General features: G+C 57.5%; 1 protein-coding gene across 7 annotated transcripts in view; it reads left to right on the plus strand.

Moving 5' to 3' along the window:
* HSPG2 (heparan sulfate proteoglycan 2) overlaps positions 1-23,081 on the plus strand; it is a 101,454-nt gene that overhangs the window by 56,011 nt on the left and 22,362 nt on the right. For 4 of the 7 annotated variants that reach the window (XM_087446610.1, XM_087446614.1, XM_087446612.1 and 1 more), the window contains exons 28-58: positions 40-167; positions 554-640; positions 1,153-1,202; positions 1,526-1,620; positions 1,934-2,074; positions 2,444-2,635; positions 8,104-8,196; positions 8,538-8,618; positions 8,835-9,065; positions 10,723-10,836; positions 12,112-12,239; positions 12,346-12,432; positions 13,473-13,531; positions 13,722-13,889; positions 14,047-14,157; positions 16,088-16,188; positions 16,288-16,468; positions 17,253-17,378; positions 17,528-17,680; positions 17,760-17,902; positions 18,231-18,366; positions 18,450-18,604; positions 18,799-18,949; positions 19,694-19,863; positions 19,950-20,085; positions 20,553-20,704; positions 20,882-21,017; positions 21,115-21,266; positions 22,000-22,135; positions 22,327-22,478; positions 22,904-23,042. In XM_087446610.1, the coding sequence (XP_087302736.1) occupies positions 40-167; positions 554-640; positions 1,153-1,202; positions 1,526-1,620; positions 1,934-2,074; positions 2,444-2,635; positions 8,104-8,196; positions 8,538-8,618; positions 8,835-9,065; positions 10,723-10,836; positions 12,112-12,239; positions 12,346-12,432; positions 13,473-13,531; positions 13,722-13,889; positions 14,047-14,157; positions 16,088-16,188; positions 16,288-16,468; positions 17,253-17,378; positions 17,528-17,680; positions 17,760-17,902; positions 18,231-18,366; positions 18,450-18,604; positions 18,799-18,949; positions 19,694-19,863; positions 19,950-20,085; positions 20,553-20,704; positions 20,882-21,017; positions 21,115-21,266; positions 22,000-22,135; positions 22,327-22,478; positions 22,904-23,042 (4,084 nt within the window). The remainder of the gene's footprint in view (positions 1-39; positions 168-553; positions 641-1,152; positions 1,203-1,525; positions 1,621-1,933; positions 2,075-2,443; positions 2,636-8,103; positions 8,197-8,537; positions 8,619-8,834; positions 9,066-10,722; positions 10,837-12,111; positions 12,240-12,345; positions 12,433-13,472; positions 13,532-13,721; positions 13,890-14,046; positions 14,158-16,087; positions 16,189-16,287; positions 16,469-17,252; positions 17,379-17,527; positions 17,681-17,759; positions 17,903-18,230; positions 18,367-18,449; positions 18,605-18,798; positions 18,950-19,693; positions 19,864-19,949; positions 20,086-20,552; positions 20,705-20,881; positions 21,018-21,114; positions 21,267-21,999; positions 22,136-22,326; positions 22,479-22,903; positions 23,043-23,081) is intronic. The other 3 variants (XM_087446611.1, XM_087446613.1, XM_087446616.1) reach the window with 1 other exon arrangement.

A 23,081-nucleotide genomic window follows, 5' to 3' on the forward strand; every position in this document is an offset into this window, starting at 1 on the left:
CTCCGGGGGCCCAGCCTCAACCCACACTCTACCCTGCAGGGCTGCCAGCACCACACGGAGGGCCCTCACTGTGAGCAGTGCCAGCCGGGGTACTATGGGGACGCCCAGCAGGGGACTCCACAGGACTGCCAGCCATGCCCATGCCATGGAGCCCCCGCTGCTGGCCAGTGCGTCCAGCCCCTCCCTGTACCTCCCTTTCCTGAAACGTCCACCACCGTCTCCCAGACTCCCTTCCTCCCGGGCTGTTCTGAGAAGCAATGGTTAAGTGCTGGCCTTGCCGCTTCCTCAGTGTCTCACTTTGTATAAGATATGCTTCTCACTCTGGGCCTCAACTTCCTCATCTGTGAAATGGGGATAATGGTATACCCCACCTCGGCCCCTGGTGTGAGCATTCAATGAGAGGTACACACGGAACTCTCCACACAGTGCCTGGCATGTAGCTGGCACTCAGAACATGCAAGTTCACATGCCCACTCTTCCTCTCCCTTCTACCCTGGGCCTGAAGGAAGAGCTGCAGACCTTCTAACTGGAAATTTGCCCCCCACACTCTCAGGGCTACCCACACTTGCTTTCTGGACACAGATGGCCATGCCACTTGTGACTCGTGCTCCCCAGGCCACAGCGGGCGTCACTGTGAGAGGTGAGGCGGGTGGCGGGCAAGGTGGGGAGCGTGCAGGAGGTACCACCCCTACAGTCAGGCTGGGCCCAGCCCACCTGACCAGGAGGGACTGGAAGCCTCTCACTCTCCCCTTACACAAGCCCCCAGAAGACAATCAACTGCCCTCTCTGAGAGCCTAAATCTTTAGCTGGCATTCAAGGCCCTCAGAGATCTAGGCCTGCAGTTCGCCTCCATCCTTCAGCACCCCCTGTCCCCACCAGGCCAGAGTCTTCCCAGAAAACCCCTCCTTCTTGCTGAGGTCCTAGGTTGGAGGCCTGATCTTTCTAAAAACTCACTGGCCTAGAGCAGTCCCTGCTCTTCTCCTCCTACCTTTTCCCCATCTGTAAAATGGGTGAGTTGGGCTCTTGGGTTCCTTCCAGCACTGTGAGGTCACTGAGTCCAGTACAGGGCCCCAGCACAGCCCTGGGCTCACAGCAGGCTCTCTGGCATTCTGTGGTCTCCCCTCCATCATCCACTGCCTTCTCTCTCCCTAGGTGTGCCCCAGGTTACTATGGCAACCCCAGCCAGGGCCAGCCATGCCAACGTGAGTAGGGTTGGGGAGGCTTTTGGGGCCGGGCTACCCAGTCTCCCCCAGGGGTGGAGCTAGGACAGAGCCTTTGTTCTCTCCAACTGGAGGCAAGTGGCTTTAGCTTTCTGAGCCTCAGCTTCTTTATCTGTAAAATGGGTATAGTAAAGGCCCCCCCACCGCAGAAGGCTGCTGTGAATGGGTGTAATGCTTACTCGTGGTAGGTGTTCAGAAATAAACACTCCCTCCCTCGGTGGTGAGTTAGATGCCCAGAGGGTGGTGGAAATGGGGGTGCTTGGTGGTGGGTTTGGGGTTCCAGCTGTGGCTTCCCTCCACCTCAGGAGACGGCCAAGTGCCAGAGCCGATCGGCTGTGGCTGTGACCCCCAGGGCAGCATCAGCAGCCAGTGTGACGCTGCCGGCCAATGCCAGTGCAAGGTTAGTCCAAACCCCTGCCCTCTGCGAGGCCCTGGACCGCAGCCACAGCAGTTGCCAGGCCTTCCCTCTCACCATACCCTTGGGGCTGTCCCTGCACTCCCACCTCCTTTCCCCGGAGGGCCCATCTCTGCCCCACTGCTCGGGGCCTGGTGGGAAATCAGGCACCATGTGGCAGGAGTGGGGCCTCGGCATGAGGGCAGCAGGGGCTCCCCAGAACTGCCGGAAGGGGCTGGGAAGGCTGGCCTCAAAGCTGCTGGAAGTGCAAGAGACCCACCCGAGCTCCCTGCACCCACCTGTCCATCCATCCTCCTAGGCCCAGGTGGAAGGCCTCACCTGCAGCCACTGCCGGCCCCACCACTTCCACCTGAGCGCCAGCCACGCCGACGGCTGCCTGCCCTGCTTCTGCATGGGCGTCACCCAGCAGTGCGCCAGCTCTACCCACACCCGCCACCTGGTAAGAGCACTCACGCTGCCGCAGCCCTGGGTCATTATCGGGGAAAGTCAGAAGCCTGGCCCAGTGGCTTTCCCGTTGTCTATGAGGACACCCATCCCCATGCCCCCATTATTGCCCATGTAAGCACAGATCCCAGCAACCCTCGCCCATACCCTAATACCTTCCCCAGACCCCATTATTGCTTATGTCAGCACTGAGCCCAAGCTCCCTCCTCCCCCTAAATGTCCCCCCCATTCCCCCATTATTTCTGTCCCAGCCCTGATCTCAGCAACGCCCCAGTGCCCACCCTAATGCCCTCCCGTGCCCCTCCCCCACCAAGGCGCCTGCCCCAGTGCCCAGGCTGACACCCCGTCCTCCTTCTGCTGCCAGATCTCCACCCACTTTGCCCCTGGGGACTTCCAAGGCTTTGCCCTGGTGAACCCACAGCGGAACAGCCGCCTGACAGGAGGCTTCACCGTGGAGCCGGTGCCCGAGGGTGCCCAGCTCTCTTTTGGCAACTTCGCCCAGCTTGGCCACGAGTCTTTCTACTGGCAGCTGCCGGAGACGTACCAGGGAGACAAGGTGTGACGCGCGACGGGGGCTGGCAGGCCCTCCCCGATCACCAGGTCTGAGCCAGGCTGCTGCTGAGCCCTGGGGCCAGCGAGAACACAGACACGAGGTGACCTCAGAGCAGTCTGGGCCAGCAGGCAGGCGTCGGCCTCATTGTGGTTAAGTGTGCGGCCTTGGGGTCAGATAGGCCCCGGTCTAAACCCAGCTCTGCCACCTACCAGCTGGCTGCCTTTTGATAAACCTCAGCTCCAGGGTGGCTGGGAGGATCAGAGCTCATGCTTGGCACATAAGTGCTCACCTGTTAACGATTATGAGCTTTCATGCCGTCAGTCAAAAACAGGTCCTGAGTGAGGCCCTTGAAACACAAGGACAAATGAGAGAGTTTCAGTTTCATTCGGTTGCTCACTCAAAATTCACTTATCTGTGCTGTTGGCTCTGCACTTGGTGTTGGGCATAATCATAATTCTTTTTTGTGTGTGTGTGAGGAAGATTAGCCCTGAGCTAACATCTGTGCCAATCCTTCTCTTTTTGCTAAGGAAGATTAGCCCTGGGCTAACATCCGTGCCCATCTTCCTCTACTTTATATGGGACGCTGCCACAGCATGGCTTGACGAGTGCTGTAGGCCCGCTCCCAGGATCCAAACCCATGAACCCTGGGCCGCCAAAGTGGAGTACACAAACTTAACCGCTATGCCACTGGGCCGGCTCTAATAATTCTTACTATAGGTCATATTTATTGAGCCCTCGCTCTGTGCTAGACGCTGTTCCAAGCATGTTTACATGTCATAAATCACAACTGTAGGAGCTGAGTCCTGCTAATGCCCCATTTCCACTAAGGTGAGAGAGGTTAGGTAACCTGCCTGAGCTCCCACAGCCGGGAGGTGGCAATGCTGGGATTCAGTCCCAGGGCAGAGCCGCCCGTACATACGACACTAGTGAGAGATGAGCGTGTCCTCTTTACTCCAGGGTCATGGTCTAGTGGGGAGGTAATGGTGATGGTGGTGCTGTGGGGCACAGGGTCTTAGGGGTGGATCCAAAGCAGCCTGCCCAAATGTGTCCCTCGAGCAGTCGAGGCCACCTGGTGGCACTTTTCCCAGGGACAGTGGGTCTTGGTACAGGAGTCTTCTTCCTGCTGGCTGAGGCCGGGGCTCAAGCAGATGTGTCCCCACGCCTAGAATCCCAGGGAGCTCAGGGACACTTAGGAGGGGACGTTCCGAGGCTGCCCTGTCCCTGTTCTTGGACAGACCCAGATATCCCAGCCTCCTCCCAGAGCTGGCTGCCTTCTCATCCCTTCTCCCTTCTCGGGTTCCTCCTCTCCTGGCCTCCTTGTCTGCCTCCCTTCTGCCCTGTCCTGTGGTTCTCAGCCCTCTCTCTCTCTCTGACTCCCTCTCCTGGCGTTCCTCTGCGCCCCACAGGGGGAGGCGTATTTTGCGCGGATGCGCCGGGCTCACCAGGTAGGCCGGTAATCTGAGTGGCATGAAGTTGATGTGACGTGGGCATGGTGTGGTGTTGGATGCCCGCAGCCCCTCATAGGGCGGTGCCCAGTGCCCAAGGCAGTGTGGGTCTGCATGAACCCAGGTGTTGTTCAGTGGCCCCCGGTCAGGGCTCTGCTGTGCGCAAGCTCTGTGATGCCAGGAGTTAGAGCCAGGAGGGGTGTGTGCCTCGTCTGCTGTGTGGTCTGGTCTTGGTGCAACCGTCTGTGGCCGGAGTGGTGGCCGAGGTGGAAACTAACTCGATGCTAAACCACGCGACTACCTGGCCCCACCAGGTCGTCCTAGCCCTGCCTCCCAAGCAGCTTCCCTTAACCCTCCGTGTGCAGATGCCCCTTCAGCGGCCTGGAGTCACCCCGTGTGCCAGCCTGGAGAGGGGAGCATGCGTCTTTCTCCCCAGTCAGTGTGGGCCTTCCTGCCCATTGTATCCATGGGGAGAGGACACTCCAGCTCTGGGGCCCTGGGAGGTCTGAGCTGGCCTGTGCCCTCCACCCTTCAGAACCGCACGTCCCTCTCAGAGGAGCAGTTGCGGACAGCTATGACAGCTGGGAGGATCCCGGGGACCCCAGAGGGCAGGGGCCGGGCACAGCGGCTATCACAGGTAACTCAGGGCCTGGCCAGGACACACTATGTCTGGGGCCCCAAGGAGGAGACCAGAGAGCATAGTCCAAGCAGGAGCCTGGAGCTGAGGCCCTGGCCTTCCTGGGCCATTGTCCCTCAGGCCAGGCCCAGCCCCAGCCTGATGGCCAGTCCACTCCAGTGTTGCTCTTGGGAAACATTCCAGAGCCGTGAAGAGCACCATGGGCACCCATGGAGAGTGAAGCCCAGGGAGCAGCCTCCCCCACCACAGATGCCCCTGGGCCTGCCTCCAGACCCTCTAGCCTGAGCTGGACAGAGCTATCTGCCCATCTCTTACTGGGGGGCACCCCCTCTATGGGGCTTCTCCCCATCAGAGCCCATAGTCAGCCGGGCCCATCCCAGGATAGCCCTGCCAGGCTCGTGAGGAGCAAGAGGGCAGCGGGTACAAAGGCCAGAGCGGCAGGCATCAGCACTGTGAACAGATAGCACAGAAGCGGGCAGCTGGCTGGGCCTGATGTGGCCTGGGGGAAGGCAAAGCCTCATGGCGTCCTTTCTGTCCCCTCTGCTCGTTTCCTCCGTCCTCCCTGTCCCGGTCCCTCAGGTGGATGAGGCCCAGAGGCAGATGGATGCCGAAATCTGGCAGCTCCTTTCCAGCTTTGCTGCCCACCCCCAACCCCCTCCCCGGGGGCTCTCGCCCTATCACCAGCCTGCAGCTGCTCTGCGAGCAGCTCTGCCTTCCCCCTTCTCCTCCTCCTCCTCCTCCTCCTCAGCTTCTCTGTCTTCCTCAGCAGGCTCTCAGGTATGTGCCAAGGCACCCACCGAGGGACCCCCACCCACCGTGTTTTCTAGACTTCAGTTGTTTCTGGACCAACTTCACAAATTCTGTCATTTCTGCACACTACCTGGACTATTGTTTACTTCACATTTTCCTTTAAATCAATCCTATACCAACTCAAGTATGACAGTTATACATTTTTAAATAAACATTAAAATAGCCATTAAATTTAAAAATGTTTTCTGGCGTGCCCCCTAAATCATCTTGGCCTCCACAAGAGGCACGCACCAGGTGTGAGGAGACACCGACCCACACCACGCCCAGCAAGAGCGATGGGGATGTCCGGGTCCAGACGGGGCAGCAAGTTGTCCAAAGAGCAGGGCCAGGACCTGAGCTGTGGGGTGGGAGGTTTCCATCCCTCTGCCTTCCTGGGTCTCCCTGCAGGGCCTGTGCCCAGCCCTGTCAGGACCATCTCTGTCCTCTTGGCACCCCCTGCTCCCTCTGCTCTTACCACCTGTCCTTCTGTCCTAGTTCTGTCTCTCCTACGAAGCCTTCTCTCTGCTTCCTGAAAGCCTCTATTATTGGCAGCTGCCCCAAGCCTTCCTGGGGAACAAGGTAACAGGGAGTTGGGGGGTTAACAGGGGCGTCATTGAATCCTAAAATATCAGAGGGCCCTTTATCATACAAGTGTGTAGACCAAGGCCCAGAGAGGGGAAGGGACTTGCCTGGGGTCCCGCGTTCCAAGTCACAGTAGGGCTGAGATTGAACCTGGGTCAGCTCTTACCCTTCAGTGGGCCACAGGCCCCCGGCAGAGGGGCTGTCACCTGGGAGGCAAGACCCCCCCTTCCTTGGGCTCTCTTTACCCTGTACCCCAGATCAATGACCTGGCTCTTCCCTGCATCCGTTCACTCAAGAAGCATTGATGAAGGGCTTACTGTGTGCTGTATTGTGGATAGGCAGAAGGCGGCCCTGGCCTCCCAGAGCTCACTGTTAGTGTGATTGTCATTCCTGTCATCGTCGGCATCATCATCATCATCATTACTATTATTAGCATTGACGTTGCCTCCAGCTTGTTCCAACAACAATTTAGAGTGCCTCTTAAGAAGGCACATAATGTGCAATAAAATAACATGCAGAGAAGCAGACAAGACAGTCTGGCCCAGGGAGAGTTGAGGATAGGAAAGATCTGCTGAAGCCAAGGGAGGAGCTGGGCGTGATGAGGAGTCAGGAGGCATTGAGGCTGTGTGCTCGGCAGGCACAATATTGTACACAGCCTGTTACTGCATCTTCATGTACCCTTCAGAGTAGGTATTATTTTTACTCCCTTTCCATATGAGGAAAGTAGAGCTCAGAGACGTTAAGTGACTTGTCCGAGGCTGTCCAGCCAGTAGAGCTGCACTTGAACCCCGGCCTCAGACTGCAGAGTCTGCTCCCCTAGCCACCCTGCTGCACACACCTGCAGCTTGGTCCTGGACGTGGCAATGAACTTGCTGGCGTCTGAAGCAAACAGGAAACCAGTTGTTTCATGGTTATCTGGTTATACCCCTGAATCGTTACATCACCTGGAACTTGTGGAGAGCATCCGCAGGGCCCAGGTAGCGCAGGGCCTGGTGTGTTGTCAGTAGGTATGTAATAAATGCTCACCAACTGGATGAACACACAGATGAACAAATGGGCTAGGCCTGACACAGTGTGGTATTGATCTGACTATCTGCCCTGGTGGCAGAGGAAGGAAAGGAAAGTCCTGTGGGGCAGAGCTGGGCCCTTGGCTGCCCACGTGAACACCACCTGTGGCAAGCGTATGGACTGTTCCAGTTGTGAGCAATAGGAAACCCAGCTGGCTTGTCTGCAACAAAGAATCTGTTGGCTCATGTAACTACAAAGTCCAAGGATATCTTGTATCAGGTATGGCTGGATCCAGGGGCTCAGGTTGCATCATCCTCCAGCTTCCAATCTGCCTAGTAAAGGGAGTTTCTCTGTTCCAGTAGAAAGAGCAGACGGGCCGGGTTCCCATGTCTATCCCTGATGGAGCGGAGAGGGACAGTGGAGGAATATGCAGATTGGCCAGACCTAGCGCATGTCTCGTGTAGAGCAGACGGGGGAGGGCCCCTCAGACCATGTGGCCTGCATGTGTGACGTACTTTCCTCTAAAGGAAATCAGGGCTGCAGTTTGCAAAAAGGGGGAAATGGATTCGGAGCAAACAAAAATACTGACCCAGGAGAGGAGACCTCTGAGGGGCCACCCTCGGCCCCACCCCCAAGGCTGAGAACTTTTGAACCTACTGCAACCTCCCCATGGTGGTCACTGTCATTACCCGCCTGCTTCATGGAAAATTCCTTCAGACAGAAAGGGACTTAGAGCTTGTTTGCTGGAATTGTCAGGCAATGAGAAATGGGGAACCCCATAAAACAGAAAACAGGCTTCTTAGGGTCACTGCCACCAGGCCTGAGACCGTGAAGGAGCTGAGACATGTCCTGTCTCCTAGGCACCTGGCTGTGCACACCTGCCTCTGATGGGGATAGGGGGACACAGGTGCAGAAAGGCCTCGAGAGGCTCCACCCCCTCACCTGTGTGGTCACACCCCCCCCCAGAGGAGGGCAGAGTCAGGCTGTGACTGTAGGGCTTCCCTCTGCAGGTGGCGGCATATGGCGGGAAGCTGCGATACACCCTCTCCTACAGCGCGGGTGCACAGGGCAGCCCGCTCTCTGACCCCGACGTCCAGATCACAGTGAGCACGTAGACCCCACGCCGGGTGGGCAGAAGAGGGAGGTGGAATCCAGGGTCACCGTCAGTCTTTCTGTCCTTTCAGTCCAACACTCAGCTGGCATGGCATGGGCTGGGGGGCTTAGGGTCTGCCCCACCACCACCGTCTGGTTGGACACTACCCAGGCAGAGGCCCAGCTGGGGGAGAACGGGGCAGTGGGCATGTACCAATTCCTTTGGGCACACGAGCTTCAGAGATCAGAGAAATGGGAGACTGGTGTTACAGAGAGGCGGGGAACTGGGGAGGACCCCGCTGTCCCTGAGAGCCCCTCAGTTCCCCTCCCAGCTCCGCTGCTGTCTCCCCAGGGCAACAACATCATGCTGGTGGCCTCCCAGCCAGCACTGCAGGGCCCGGAGAGGAAGAGCTACGAGATGGTCTTCCGAGAGGTGAGGGGCGCTCAGCCACACTGTGTCTGACCCTGCACCCCGCCCTCTGCTTCGGAGCCTGGCTTTGATGCCCACCCCCCTGCCTCTCACTCCCCCGTCCTCACCTCACAGTCCTCGGCCAGTGCCTGAAGGTGGGAGCTGGGGTGCGGGGGCTGCAGGAGCAGCACAGGAAGCCCAACGCCCCTCACCCATGCTGGCTGTCGCCCCCTCACCCAGGAATTCTGGCGCCGGCCTGATGGGCAGCCGGCCACACGCGAGCACCTCCTGATGGCGCTGGCTGACCTGGATGAGCTCCTGGTCCGGGCCACATTCTCCTCGATGCCGCAGGCAGCCAGCATCAGTGCGGTCAGCCTAGAGGTCGCCCAGCCCGGGCCCTCGGAGGGACCCCGGGCCCTGGAGGTGGAGGAATGCCGCTGCCCCCCGGGCTACGTCGGCTCTTCCTGCCAGGTGAGTGTGGCCAGCCCGACGCCTCTGCTCTAGCACAGCGGGATCAGCAAGCTGCTCCACTGGCATCTCCGTGCCTGTGATTACTGTCATAGCCTCAGTGTGCTCTGCATTCTCTCGTTTATTCCTCCCAACAGCCCTGAGAGGTGTGTAATTATCCCCTTTCGACAGATTGTTTAAAAATAGAGGCGCTGAAGGGTGAGTGACTTGCCCACACAGCTACACTCTCTGGAGTTTAAGGCCCAGCTCGTGCTCTCAGAGTCAGGGAGGGGTGATACAGCGACGCAAATTACTCTGGCCCAAAGCAGAGCGTGAAAATGCCTCAGAGAGGTGAACAATGTGGAGCAGGGTAGGATTCTAGGCAGGAGGGCAGAATGAGCAGAAGCTCAGAAAGAGGAACGTGTGGGGAAATAGCCCGCTATGTAGGAAGGTCACCCCTGGAAGGCCAGGGCTGGGAGGCCCACTTCCTTAGATCTGGAACAAGGCTCCATTCAGTAGGCAGTGCCAGGCTGCTAAGGGAGAGCTGCGATCTGGGCCCCAAGAAAGTTCCTTTGCCGTGGTGAATGAGATGGATGGGGCAGGGGAAGAGACAGGGTCCTGTTTGGAAGGCAGGGCAGTGGGGGTGGAACAGAGGGCTGTCCAATGGAGAGAAGCCAAGAGCGTCTGCAGGGTTCGGCTGGAGACTGTGAACTCAGGGAGGCAGGGTCTGAGCTGACTGTTCACCACCAAATCCCCAGGCAGGTGGCAGGCGACAGGTTATCATTTGATGCGTGAATGTGGAACTGGGGAAGGGGGATTCCGGGAGGGGAGGGGACAGGTCTGCAACGCCAGGTGGGCGGCATCGAGGTCAAGTGTGGGAACAGCCTGCTCTCTGACTCGGGAAGTCCCCAGTGGGAGATCCACATCTCTGCAGTTTTGCATCTGTGCACCTTTGCTGTGGCCACAAGAACTTTCAAATCCAAATATATGAACTTCACGTCCCTTGAAGTTATAAAATTTAACACATTTTGAAAGAGAACCCCTGGGGAAAGTAGTTTTCTACGGTGAAGCAAAACAGATTTATAAACATCCCTTTGAAATGTTCGGGGAAGGAGGGCCTGGAGAGGTTTTGAAGAAGGGCTAGGGAGTAGAAATTCTTTGTTTTCAGAACCCATGATTGCTCGCTTAGAGTGTGTGAAAACATCCTTGGTTGTATGTGTGTGCCTCTTTTGCTTTATTTAGTGAATGTGAACATCGTTGTAAAGATCTTCAAGGGCTCATTCCACATCTAGGTCTCCTAACCCTCTTTTTCCATCTGGGGGTTAAGTTTTTCAATACAGACCCTGCCAGAAGAATTTTCAGGAATGAAGTCCTGGGGATGCAGGAGGGTTCTCCATTAGGATGAACTATTATTTCAGTAAATTCAAAGTGGCTGGAGATGCCAGACAGGATGGGGACGGACACTGTCCCAGCTCTGGAGTGTTGAGAAGCGAAAATGAAGACGGGGAAGACGGCTACTGAGAGGATGCTGGGTTGGAGAGCCGGGCCTGGGATTTCCTTTCTAAGAGCCACTGGGAGTCGGGATGATGGACGGGGGATGGAGGGAGTGGGGTTCTGGGTCTGTTGGCTCCAGATGGAACGCATTGGAGGTAGAGACCAACCCCTCTTCTCTCTCCCCCAGGACTGTGCCCCGGGCTACACGCGCACTGGGAGTGGGCTCTACCTCGGCCACTGTGAGTTGTGTGAATGCAATGGCCACTCGGACCTGTGCCACCCAGAGACGGGAGCCTGCTCGGTAAGGTGCAAGCAGGGCCAGGGCAGGGGTCAGCTTGGCTGGGTCTGGGTGGGGTCCAGAGCTGGCTGTGGGATAGGGAGGTGGGGGCTTGGTAAGGAGGCCTAGGTCCAGGGGCAAGGTCGTGAGGCACGGCCTGAGGGACAAAGCGCCTGGACCAGCAGGTCTGGTCACCGAGGGGCTGCAGGCCTGGTGGGGTGGCCAGAACTATGGAATAACATCCTTCTTTATGAAGAAAACTTGAGTTCCTGCTATTTCTTAACACCAAAATGACGCCTATTCTCTGTAGAAGAATCAGATTATAGAGATAACCCAAAAAGAAAATAAAAATTCCCTGCAATCCTACCACCTGCAGGTAATCACTGTCAGCATTAGAGTGTGGAGCTCTTTTGCTGTTTTTCTGGGCAAATATTTACACATATTAATGTATCTTTCATTTTACAAATAAACAGGATCGTCGTGTTTGATGGCCAACGTTTTTCACTTACAAGTTCATGAGCATCATTCTGTATCATTAGATACTTTTTTATACCTGAATTTTTCAGAGTGGAGTGTGTACAGCCCTCCAGGGTCTGTAGTCAAGGCCTGGGTGGTTGACAGCCACAAGCTAAACAGGGAGCAAAGGACATGCTGTGTTAATAGAACAAACAAGGATCTCTTTGGAGGACGATATAAAACCCACACATGTTGTTACAATGAAGCATATACTTTCAAAGCTCTGCCCCCACATACCCAAATGTATATCATTACTTTCTTCTGGTATTACAGGTGTTTAGGTAGAAAAATGTGAGAGGGCTGGCCCCGTGGCTTAGCGGCTAAGTGCGCGCGCTCCGCTGCTGGCGGCCCGGGTTCGGATCCCGGGCGCACACCGGTGCACCGCTTCTCCGGCCACGCTGAGGCCGCGTCCCACATACAGCAACAAGAAGGATGTGCGGCTATGACATACAACTATCTACTGGGGCTTTGGGGGAAAAAATAAGTAAATAAACATTTAGAAAAATGTGAGAAATGCAATCAACATCATCCTTTTTGATAGCTGTTTGGGTGAATATTCTTTTTAATTTATCCAGTTCCCTATTCATGGTTTGTTTCTGGCATTTTGCTTTTATAAGCACGACTGAGATGAACATCTTGTAGTGAAATCTTTGTGCCCTTCCATAGCTGTTTCTTTAAGATAAGCTCACAAACATGGAATTTCTAGATCAAGGGATTGCAAAATTGTACAGTTTTTGAGAAGTTTTCCAAATGGTGAGTGGCTAACATCCTTGTGCCTCACAGCAATGCCAACACAATGCCGCTGGGGAGTTCTGCGAGCTGTGTGCTCCTGGCTACTATGGAGATGCCACAGCCGGGACACCTGAGGACTGCCAGCCCTGTGCCTGCCCGCTGACCAACCCAGAGAACATGTGGGTGCCCTTGCTCAAGGCCCAAGGAAGATTTGGGGACAGAAGTGGAAGGAGCAAGGTGGGGAGTGGGCGTGCCATGGCCTGACCATTGCCTCCCCTATCCCAGGTTCTCCCGCACCTGTGAGAGCCTGGGAGCTGGTGGGTACCGCTGCACGGCCTGTGAGCCTGGCTACACTGGCCAGTACTGTGAGCAGTAAGTTTGCAAATAGGAGGGGTGAAGGGAGGGGGGTGTATGGTAGACTCCTAGGTAAGAGCCCTGGGTGGTGTTGCTCAGAAAGGTCCCTACTAGGATTATGTCCCTCCCCTACCCAAAACCCTTTCAAGTTTCCCCAGTGTCCTTGGGACAAGCCCAAGCTCTTCACCTAGCCTTCTCATTCTTCAGTCTCATCCCACTTCTGACACCCAACTTTTACTCTGGCTGAGCTTAACTTCTTGACTTCTTGATGTTAGGGTCTTTCATGTGCCATCCCCTCTACATGGAACATTCTTCACCCTCAAACCACCCCTTCCTGGCTAACTCCTGTTTAGCCTTCAAGGCTCAGCTTCATTTACTCATTCAGCACATCCTTATTGAGCATCTACTGTGTGCCAAGGTGTTGGAGATAAAGTGGTGAACAAAACAGATTCAGTCCCAGCCCTGATGGAGTCTACCACCTGTAATGGGAGACAAGACAGCAAGTAATCATACAAATATATAATTACGAACAGTGATAAGTTCTCTGAAGAGTACAGTCTGTCCAAGGAAATATAACAGCTCAGTAGTCCCATCCTCTGGGAAGTCTCCTGATTCTCAGGGCTAGATTAGTGCCACACCCCCGCCCCCAATGCCCTCACAGCACCCATACATGTTCCTCACTCTCGATTACATAGTTTCCATGTTGGTTTCTCATGTTGGTGAGTTCCTTAAGAGCAGGGACTTCATCGTGTTCACTGTTGTATTTCCATAACCTAGCATAGTAGTTGCTTAATAAACGTTTGTTGAATGAATTATTTTCTGGAGAATAAAGGCCTTGCCACCCCTGTTATCCACCCTGCTGACGTTCCCTTACACTCCCCTTTCTCAGCTCAGTGAGGCCCTGTGTTGGGGCCTCTTTGGTCTCTGAAGTCCTTCCAGAGCTCTGAGCCTCTTCACCCCACACTGGGCAGCTGGCTGGGCTTCTGGCTCCCCAAGTCCACTGTGAGGCACTGGGTCCCCTGGGGCCTGACAGAGCTGGTCCTCATTCTTCCTTACAGGTGTGCCCCAGGTTACGTGGGTAACCCCAATGTGCGTGGGGGCCGGTGCCTGCCACAGGGTAAGTAGGACTTTGGTCCCAGATTGGGGTGATGGGCAAGGCAGGGAGCCTAGGGAGTTTGAAAAATACTAGGTCTAGGGGACAGGGCCAAGGGTGGGGCATGCCAACCTTTGGGAGGGCTGAGATATCTGAGACAATGCTGCATGCTGGGGGCCTCTTGCCTGAATGGCCTCTTCTGTCCCTCCTCCAGCAGACCAAGCCCCACTGGTGGTCCAGGTGCATCCAGCTCGAAGCATAGTACCCCAAGGTGGCCCCCACTCCTTGCGGTGCCAGGTCAGTGGGAGCCCACCCCACTACTTCTACTGGTCTCGTGAGGATGGGCGGCCCGTGCCCAGCAGCACCCAGCAGCGACATCAAGGTACCCATTGCCCCAGGCCCCCTCAGCCCTGTGAGCCACCCAGTGGGAGGGGAGGCACAGGCCTGTCCCTGCCCTACTGGATCCTATCCTTACCCATAGGGTTGGGTGGGAGAAGGAGCGTATCTGCACTGACAAGCTCCCATCCACTCCCCTCCAGGCTCTGAGCTCCACTTCCCCAGCGTCCAGCCCTCGGATGCTGGAGTCTACATTTGCACCTGTCGAAATCTCCATCATGCTAATAGCAGCCGGGCAGAGCTGCTGGTCACTGGTGAGTCCCTACTTCCCCCGTCCCCAAGACTTTCTGTGCTGGGCTGGACTGCAGACACAGGCAGCTGGTGCATTCATCTACTGGAAGGGATGGTGGTTGCCTGGATGAGGGCACTGGCTATGGAGATGGAGAGAGGTAATGGAGTGAAGACTGGTTTTAGAGGCAGAATTGGCAGGTCTTAATTGTGGTCACTGAGGAAGAGGATGATGCCCAGCTGGATTCCCGTAGCTGGGCAAATGGAGTGCCATTTACTGAGATGAGAGGCGCAATAGGAGGGTGTCTTCACTTGGGCTCCCCCAAAGCAGAGTCTGAGATAAGGATTTCCATGCAACTAGTTTATTTGGGAGGTGAAGTGAGACACGGAAGAGAAGGTACCCTATTAAGGATGTGTTATGAACAAGTTACCACCATGAGCAGCTGTTGTTCAGTGCAGCCGAGGAAACTCTGGAAAACTCCAGAGTAAAACGTGCACCTTGGAGTTGCCCAGCCCGGGGTCAAGGGAGCTGAGGTGTGTGTGCACCAGCTCCTGTCAGCCATTGATTGAGGCCTCTTCCAGGAGCATCGATTCCCCTGCATTCTGCTTGGGCAGGTGCAGTGGCCTCCAGTGGCCAGAGAATGCCCTCGTGCAGTGGCTGGCAGAAGTTAGGCAGGTGCGCTCTGAAGTGACAGGGCAAGGGGACGTGGGCAGGGCACCAGCAGCACCTGCTACAAGCAGGTCAGAGGGAATCACAAGTTTCGTTTTGGACCTGTTACAGTTTGAGATGTTTGGGGAAATGTTTAAGTAGGTCCATCAGGCAAGCATTTGGATATGTGAGTCTGGAACTCAGGAAAGAGGCTCTGGCCGGAGAAATTAATTTGGGAGCTGTTGGCATAGGGAAGGTGTTTAAAGCTGTGGGGCAGGATGAAATTACCCAGGGAGAGTGTGGCTCGAGGACAGGGCCCAGGACCGAGTCCCAAGGAGCTCCAACTTGAACATGTCACGTTGAAGAGGGAGAATAGCAAAAGAGACTGAGCAGGCACAGCCAGGGAGGAGGAGACCAGGGCAGGTGGTGTGTCGGAAGTCACGAGGGGAAAGGAGACAGTGGCCGGCTCACCAGACACCCCAGGGAAGTCAGATACGGGCAAAGAAATAAGCCTTGGAGGTCAGGCTTTGACAAGAGCTGTTTTCAGTGGAGAGAAGGGGTAGAAACCAGATTGGAGTGAGGCAGAGAATGGATGGGAAGGCAGCAAGTGTAGACAACTCGTTTAAGAGTCTTGGCTCTGAAGGGAGGCCAAGAAATGGCACAGTAGCTCGGGGGGGCATGGGGTCAAGGGGGCGTTTTCAGAGATGGAAAGTTCTAGAACACATGTTCTGAGAGGCAGAATGATCCTATGGAGAGGGAGAGGAGAGACTGAGGTAGCAGGAGAGGGATGGAGTCCTTGGGAGGGGCTCCAGTGCTCAGAACGCAGGGGTAGGGCAGGGGAGGGGGAGAAGTCTCATCCTTCAGGGACCGGGAAGGAGGGAGGTTGGAAGATTTGGGAAGATAGGAAAATTCCTGACTAGTAGTTTCCATTTTCTCAACCAGTGTGAGTTGAAGCCATTAGCTATGAAAGTGGAAGGAGGGTTCGGGCGGGTGGGGAAGTTGGTAGGAGGTGTGAAATAATTGTTTGGGAGGATAGAAACTCAAACCAGACAGAGAAACCCAGTTGGAGTGAAGTGTGGAGTGTTAAGAGCTCATTTGTGGTCTGTGATTGTGAACTAGAGCCACGTGGACTCATGGTGTGATGTTCTCCAGTCACAGCCCGCTGGCTGCTCCCGGCCAGCAGTGAGAAGGTGGACGGTGGGGTTCGGCCGGGATGAGGGAGAGAGGCACCAAGGAGTGGGATGGAATCTAAACAGGACAGGGACCTGGCCAGCACCCAGCTCACTGTGGGCCTTCTGTCCCCACAGAGGCTCCAAGCAAGCCCATCACAGTGACAGTGGAGGAGCAGCGGAGCCAGAGTGTGCGCCCCGGAGCCGACGTCACCTTCATCTGCACAGCCAAGAGCAAGGTGGGCAGAGCAGGGCATGGGCATCAGGGAGGATCTGTCTTCTGGGGTCTCCGAGCCCCACCCTTGACCCCCACTCCATGCTCCTCGCCCCGCCTGCAGTCTCCAGCTTACACCCTGGTGTGGACCCGCCTGCACAATGGGAAACTGCCAGCCCGAGCCATGGATTTCAATGGCATCCTGACCATTCGCAATGTCCAGCCGAGTGACGCGGGCACCTACGTGTGCACTGGCTCCAACATGTTCGCCATGGACCAGGGCACAGCCACCCTGCATGTGCAAGGTACGCTGCTCCTTTCCATACCTGACCCGCCCACCCCACCTTCCCCCATGCCCACTGGGACCAGCGACCATTTCTTTAGAAACTGGCGGTTTCTGAGCATCTGGGGTACACCAGGTCCTGGCCTAGACTCTGAAGAAACGAGAGATAGAAGGACAGACAGGAGCTCTGCCCTCCCGCAGTACATGTTCTAGTAGGGAGACAATAAGCATGGGAACAAATGAACAAACAAGACAGTTACGCCCAGTGATGAGCGCTGGGATAGGAATAAACAGAGTGATGAGGTAGGAGAAGGGTGAGCTATTCTACGTGGGGTGGTCGAGGAGGGCCTCTCTGAGGAGGTGACATCTGAGCTGAGACCTGAAGGAAGCAAAGGTGCCACTTAAAGAGCTGGCAGAGAGTGTTCTTGGCAGAGGAAGCAGGATGTGCAAAGGCACTGAAGCAGGAGCATGTTGAGGTGTTTGAGGACGAGCACGGCCAGCGTGACTGGAGCTGTGGGAGGGAGAGTGGGTGAGGAGCTTGAAGATGTGGGCAGAGGTGAGTGCATGTGGTACATGGTGGGTCACAGCAGGGAGTCTGGATTTTATTCTAAAAGCAATAGGGAGGCATGGACAGGCCTTAAGTGGAGAACAAGATCCCGTTGACGTTGTAAAGGCTCCATCTGGCTGCTCTGTGGGCAGACGGCCATGAGAGGCTAGAATGGAAGCAAAGAGCAGCAAGGAGGCTGTTGCCGTGGCTCAGAAGACACTCCCCACCTCACCACATGTTCTTCCTCCTTTCCCATCAGCCTCGGGCACCCCGTCCGCCCCTGTGGTCTCCATCCACCCGCCGCAGCTCACAGTGCAGCCTGGGCAGCTGGCCGAGTTCCGCTGCAGCGCCACGGGGAACCCCACGCCCACCCTCGAGTGGACAGGTGAGGCTGTGACAGCAACGACATTCAGGGCGGGCTCTCCCAGATGTGGGAGGCCGGGGGCAGGACTCTAGGCTGTGGGGTCTACAACCTCTGGGGGTGCTGTGGCAACGCCAGTCCCAGTGGGTGCTGACCCCACTTCTCCACGTCAGGGGGTCCTGGTGGCCAGCTCCCTCAGAAGGCACAAATCCATGGTGGCATCCTGCGCCTGCCGGCCGTCGAGCCCTCAGACCAGGCCCAGTACCTGTGCCGTGCCTACAGCAGCGCCGGGCAGCAAGTGGCCAGGGCCGTGCTCCACGTGCACGGTGAGAGGATGGGGCTGAGGCTGGGGCTGGGAGCACGTGGGCAGCCCAGAATGCTGTTCTCACAGGGCTCTGTCTGCAGGGGGCAACAGGCCCAGGGTCCAGGTGAGCCCGGAGAGGACCCAGGTGCACGAAGGCCGCACTGTCAGGCTGTACTGCAGGGCCGCAGGGGTGCCCAGCGCCACCATCACCTGGAGGAAGGAAGGGGGCAGCCTCCCCCCGCAGGTGAGGAGATCCCTCTGGGCCAGGCCACCGGCTCAGCAGAGTCCCCGCACTCCCCACCCGCCCCTCCCACCTCCACTTCCTACCCCTTCTCCTCCGCTTCTGGTTCTCTTCACTTCCAAGATGGCAGCCTGCTCAGACATCCTGCAAGGAGCAGTGTCAGCCTTGTGCTTTGCTGCCTGGTTCCACCCTCCTTGGTGCCCAACTGGGCCCTAATATTGGCTCTGTGCTGGCCGCTGCCTTTTATACCCCCCTGCCCACCCTCGCTGGCTAGCCCTTGCCAGGCTGCCTCAGCCCTCTTGGGCAGCTGACCCTTCTCGCTGTGTGGCAGGCCCGGTCTGAGCGCACAGACATCGCCACACTGCTCATCCCAGCCATCACGACCGCCGACGCCGGCTTCTACCTCTGCGTGGCCACCAGCCCCGCGGGCACGGCGCAGGCCCGGATCCAAGTGGTTGTCCTTCCAGGTTCGGGGCCTCCGGGGGCTGCGGGAGTCGGGGGGGCAAGCCAGGGTGTCCCTGAGGCCTCCTCACTCCTCCTCTGGTCCCAGCCTCGGGTGCCGTCTCACCGCCAGTCAGGATTGAGTCCTCATCGCCTTCTGTGACTGAAGGGCAGACGCTGGACCTCAACTGTGTGGTGACAGGGCTGGCCCACAGCCAGGTCACGTGGTACAAGCGAGGGGGCAGCCTGCCTTCCCATGCCCAGGTATGAGGGTCCCTGAGCTTTACACACTCCATAAGAAGGGGGCTGGCCCTTGTTTCCCTCCCTCCTCAGCTCCAGCATGGGGCAGCTCAGCCGGAGCCAGTGGAGCCTGATGAATGACTCACTGAGGCTCAGAAGGAGTGGCGACTGTGGGTCCCCTTCCCTGCCTCACACGTCTCTGTCCCCACCTGGCCCAGGTCCACGGCTCCCGGCTGCGGCTCCCCGAGGTTTCACCAGCTGATTCTGGAGAATACGTGTGCCGAGTGGAGAGCGAGTCAGGCCCCAAGGAGGCCTCCATCGTCGTCTCTGTCCTCCACAGCACCCATTCGGGCCCCAGCTACACCCCAGGTGAGGAGCCAAGTGGGGCTGGGCAGTGGCCAAGCCCTAGGATCTCCCCACTGTTCCCAGGGAAGGTGCCTTTGGCCTCTTCAATGACATCAGGACAAGGTGGGGCACTCTGGGCAGGCTTTGACCCTCTACGCCCTGACTGGGGAGAGGAGGGACTGAGGGTGGGCAGAAGGTTGATCTGGCTTTTTTGGGGCCCCATGATGCGGGTACTGTTTTCAGAACTCATCAGGAAGCAGCAGAGTCAGTGTTAACATTGAGTTGGGAGTCAGGCTGATCTGGGTTCAAATCCTGCCTCTACCCCTTATCAGCCTTGGACTGGGTATTTTATCTTTTGGGGCCTCAATTTCTTCAACTGTGAAATGGGGACAATACCACCACCAAGTGGTGTAAGCACTTGGCAGACACTCTATAGAAGGGGAGTGTAGCATTGTCGTCTGCATCCTTAGGCCCAGCCTGGGCGATAAAGGTCTCTGGTTCTCTGCAGGCCAGAGCAGCTCATCACAGATCAAGAAGTCATGGGTGGGAAAATGGGCCCTAAGCTCCGAGTTGGAGGTTGGGCAGGGAGGCAGGGGTCCGGCTGGCCATGCTGAGGCAGAAGACGGAAGAGCGTGGTCCCAGTCCCAGGAAGGCCTCACATCTGCCCTCCCAAGCTAGGACCTGGTCACATCCCAGGGCCCTCTGCCCCAGGGCTGCAGAACTGGGGCTCAGGAGCCCAGGCCTGTGACCAGCCCCTCTGTGCCCCAGCTCCTGGCGGAGCTCCAGCTCCAGGCAGCACCCACCCCATCCGCATCGAGTCCTCCTCCTCCCAAGTGGCTGAAGGACAGACACTGGACCTGAACTGCGTGGTGCCCGGACAGGCCCATGCCCAGGTCATGTGGTACAGGCGTGGGGGCAGCCTCCCCGCCCGACACCAGGTATGGCAGCCCCCTGGGGCCAGCCTGTTGGAGGGGTTGGATAGGGCAGCTCTGGCCCCATCCCAACCCTCCCTGTTTGCACTCAGACCCACGGCTCGCTGCTGCGGCTGCACCAGGTGTCCCCAGCTGACTCAGGCGAGTACGTGTGCCGTGTGGTCCTGAGCTCTGGGCCCCTGGAGACCTCCGTCCTGGTCTCCATCAAGGCCTCTGGCTCCATCCCTGGTGAGTGACTGCCAATGACAGCAAGCGGGAGGAGGCTGAGAGCCTTCTGAGGTGCTGAGGTCCTCCTGACTTCTGTTGCTTGTCGGGGGGGTGGTGTCAGGAGGCTCACACTGGAGCTGGCCACAGGTCCCCACCCAGGCAGACTCCACTTCTCTGAGCAGTCCACCATCTTCCCCTCACTCTTCTCTCTGGCCACGTCACTCCTCATGTTTCTGCTTCTGCCCCCTCTTCTTCTCTGCCAGCCTCAACTAACCTCATCTCTCCCACTTCCCCACTTCCCTCTACAAGGCTTGGCCCCTGCCGCAGCCCTCCCCTCGGGGTTGTCAGCTGAGGACATCAAGCCCAAGCCACCACACCCCCAAACATGTGGGCCTGGCTTCGGAGACAAGGCTGAGTTGGCTCCAGGGTGGACGGCTCTTGCTCTTGCTTCTGGGGAGCATCTACTACCCTCAGCCCTGTTCCCACAGCCCCAGGACCCATCCCACCGGTCAGGATCGAGTCCTCATCCCCCACAGTGGCCGAGGGGCAGACCCTGGATCTGAGCTGTGTGGTTGCTGGGCAGGCCCACGCCCAGGTCACGTGGTACAAGCGTGGAGGCAGCCTCCCTGCCCGGCACCAGGTACAAAGTGGCAGAAAGGTGCAAGGGGACCCGTCAGGGCTGAGCTATGGACGGTGGGTTGCAGGCGTCCCCACCCGTGAGCTGAAAGGCTTGCAGTTCCCAGCTCAGGGGCAGGGGTGGGGGCATCTGCTGGGCTCTGGGAAGCCCCCCACTCACACCCTGCTCATGGCTGCCCAGGTCCGCGGCTCCCGCCTGTACATCTTCCAGGCCTCCCCAGCTGACGCAGGCGAGTACGTTTGCAGGGCCAGCAATGGTGTGGAGGCCTCCATCATAGTCACAGTCACCAGGACCCAGGGGGCCGACTTCGCCTACCGTGAGTGGGGCCACTAGGCTGGGCTGGGATGGAGAAAGGGGATAGGTGGGGGCAGCTTCAGAGACCTGGAGTGGCTGGTAACTGCCTTCTCCCCCAGCTCCTGGTGGCTCCCAGCCCATCCGCATCGAGTCCTCCTCCTCCCATGTGGCTGAAGGGCAGACCCTGGACCTGAACTGCGTGGTGCCCGGGCAGGCCCATGCCCAGGTCACGTGGCACAAGCGTGGGGGCAGCCTCCCTGCCCGGCACCAGGTACAGGACTGGGGGATGGATGGACCAAGAAGGGAATGGGGGCCCCTGGGTGGTGGAGGTCAGGGGTGGGGAGGACAGGAGGCTGCTCTGAGACAGGGGAGGCCTTGAACCCCATTGCACAGGTATGCGGTGCAGTGGTTAGAACTCAGACTCTAGGACCGGCCAGCCTAGGAATCCTGCTTCCACCACTCATTAGCTTGTGACCTTGGGCAAGTTACTTAACTCTCTGTGCCATCGTTCAGCATCTATAAAATGCTAATAATAGTACCTACCTTATAGAATTGTCTTCAGGTTGAAGTGAATTAATGTATACACAAAGTGCTCAGAGCTCTTGCTCTAGAAAGTGCTCCTAGCTGTTATTATTACCATAATACTACTGACTATTATTATTACCGTATTTTGTAGAATTTGGGGTGGCATTGATTGTAAGATGTGCCATTGTTTTATGTATCTCTAAGGAAAAAAAAGCTGCCATTTGTATTGTGAGATTCTTCACTGTAAGATGCATTTTGATTTCAGAGACACTGAAGTGTGTCTTAGAACTGATAGAATGTGGTGTCAGTGTTTGCCCAGTTCACCAGGGCTCCTCTTGCCCACCCTCACTCCTGGGATGAGATGTCCATCCCCATCCCTAAGCAGGCCAGAGCTGATGACCAGGCCTCGGGGGTCAGAGATGAGGCAGGATTGCAGGGGTCCCGCGAGGGCCCCTCTGACCTCGTCTCCATCCGGCCAGACCCACGGCTCACTGCTGAGGCTGCACCAGGTGTCCCCAGCAGACTCGGGCGAGTACGTGTGCCGCGTGGTAGGTGGCTCGGTTCCCCTGGAGGCCTCTGTCCTGGTCACCATTGAGCCTGCAAGCTCTATCCCTGGTGAGTGGTGCTGGGGGAGGGCAGGGCTGGGGACCCCCCACTCTGGCAGCGGGGTTCCCCACTCCGGCAGTGGGGCTCCCCACTTCTGCAATGGCAGGATCCCACTAGACCAATAGCCCCTAGCTCCACTCACACCCACCTCGCCTGGTCCCCTCCCAGCCGGGGATTGACCCTCTGCCCTCTGTCCCCAGCGCTGGGGGTCATCCCCCCAGTCCGGATCGAGTCCTCCTCCTCACACGTCGCTGAAGGGCAGACCCTGGATCTGAACTGCCTGGTTGCTGGGCAGGCCCACGCCCAGATCACGTGGCACAAGCGTGGAGGCAGCCTTCCCGCCCGGCACCAGGTAGGAGCTGGGGAGGTGGCGGGAGTGTAAAGGCCCCTCGTGACTGCAGAATAAGGACAGGCTTTGAATTCAGGCTCATTCAAGTTCAGATGCTGCTCTGCCACTTGCCTGTTCTGTGACTTGAGGCCAGTTGTTTGACTTCCCTGATCCTCAGCGTCCTCATCTGTCAAATGGGCTCATATTGCCTCCCTCACCTGCCCTGTAACATGTCAACAAATGCTGGTCCCCCACTTCTTCCCACCAGCCCCGGTCCCGACACTGGGGCAGGGGGTCTGAAGGGTCATGAATCGTGGTTCTCCTGGGAGAGCCCCCCTCAAGCTCCAGCTAGCGGGGCCAGGCTGGGTGGGGGCCAGGGAAGGGAGCAGCGGCCTGGCTGTGAGCCCCAGTGCCCAGCTCTGAGCCGGCTTCCCTCCTGCCCCCCACAGGTGCACGGCTCGAGGCTGCGGCTGCCCCAGGTGACTCCAGCCGACTCCGGGGAGTATGTGTGCCGCGTGGTCAGCGGCTTGGGCACCCAGGAAGCCTCAGTCCTTGTCACCATCCAGCAGCGCTTCGGCCCCTCACACAGTGAGTGTCTCAGGGGTCGTAGCAAACCATGGGGGCTGC

This window comes from Ceratotherium simum, chromosome 22 (genome assembly GCF_057802395.1).
Source record: "Ceratotherium simum simum isolate JZ-2026a chromosome 22, ASM5780239v1, whole genome shotgun sequence".
Classification (NCBI taxonomy): Eukaryota; Metazoa; Chordata; class Mammalia; order Perissodactyla; family Rhinocerotidae; genus Ceratotherium; species Ceratotherium simum.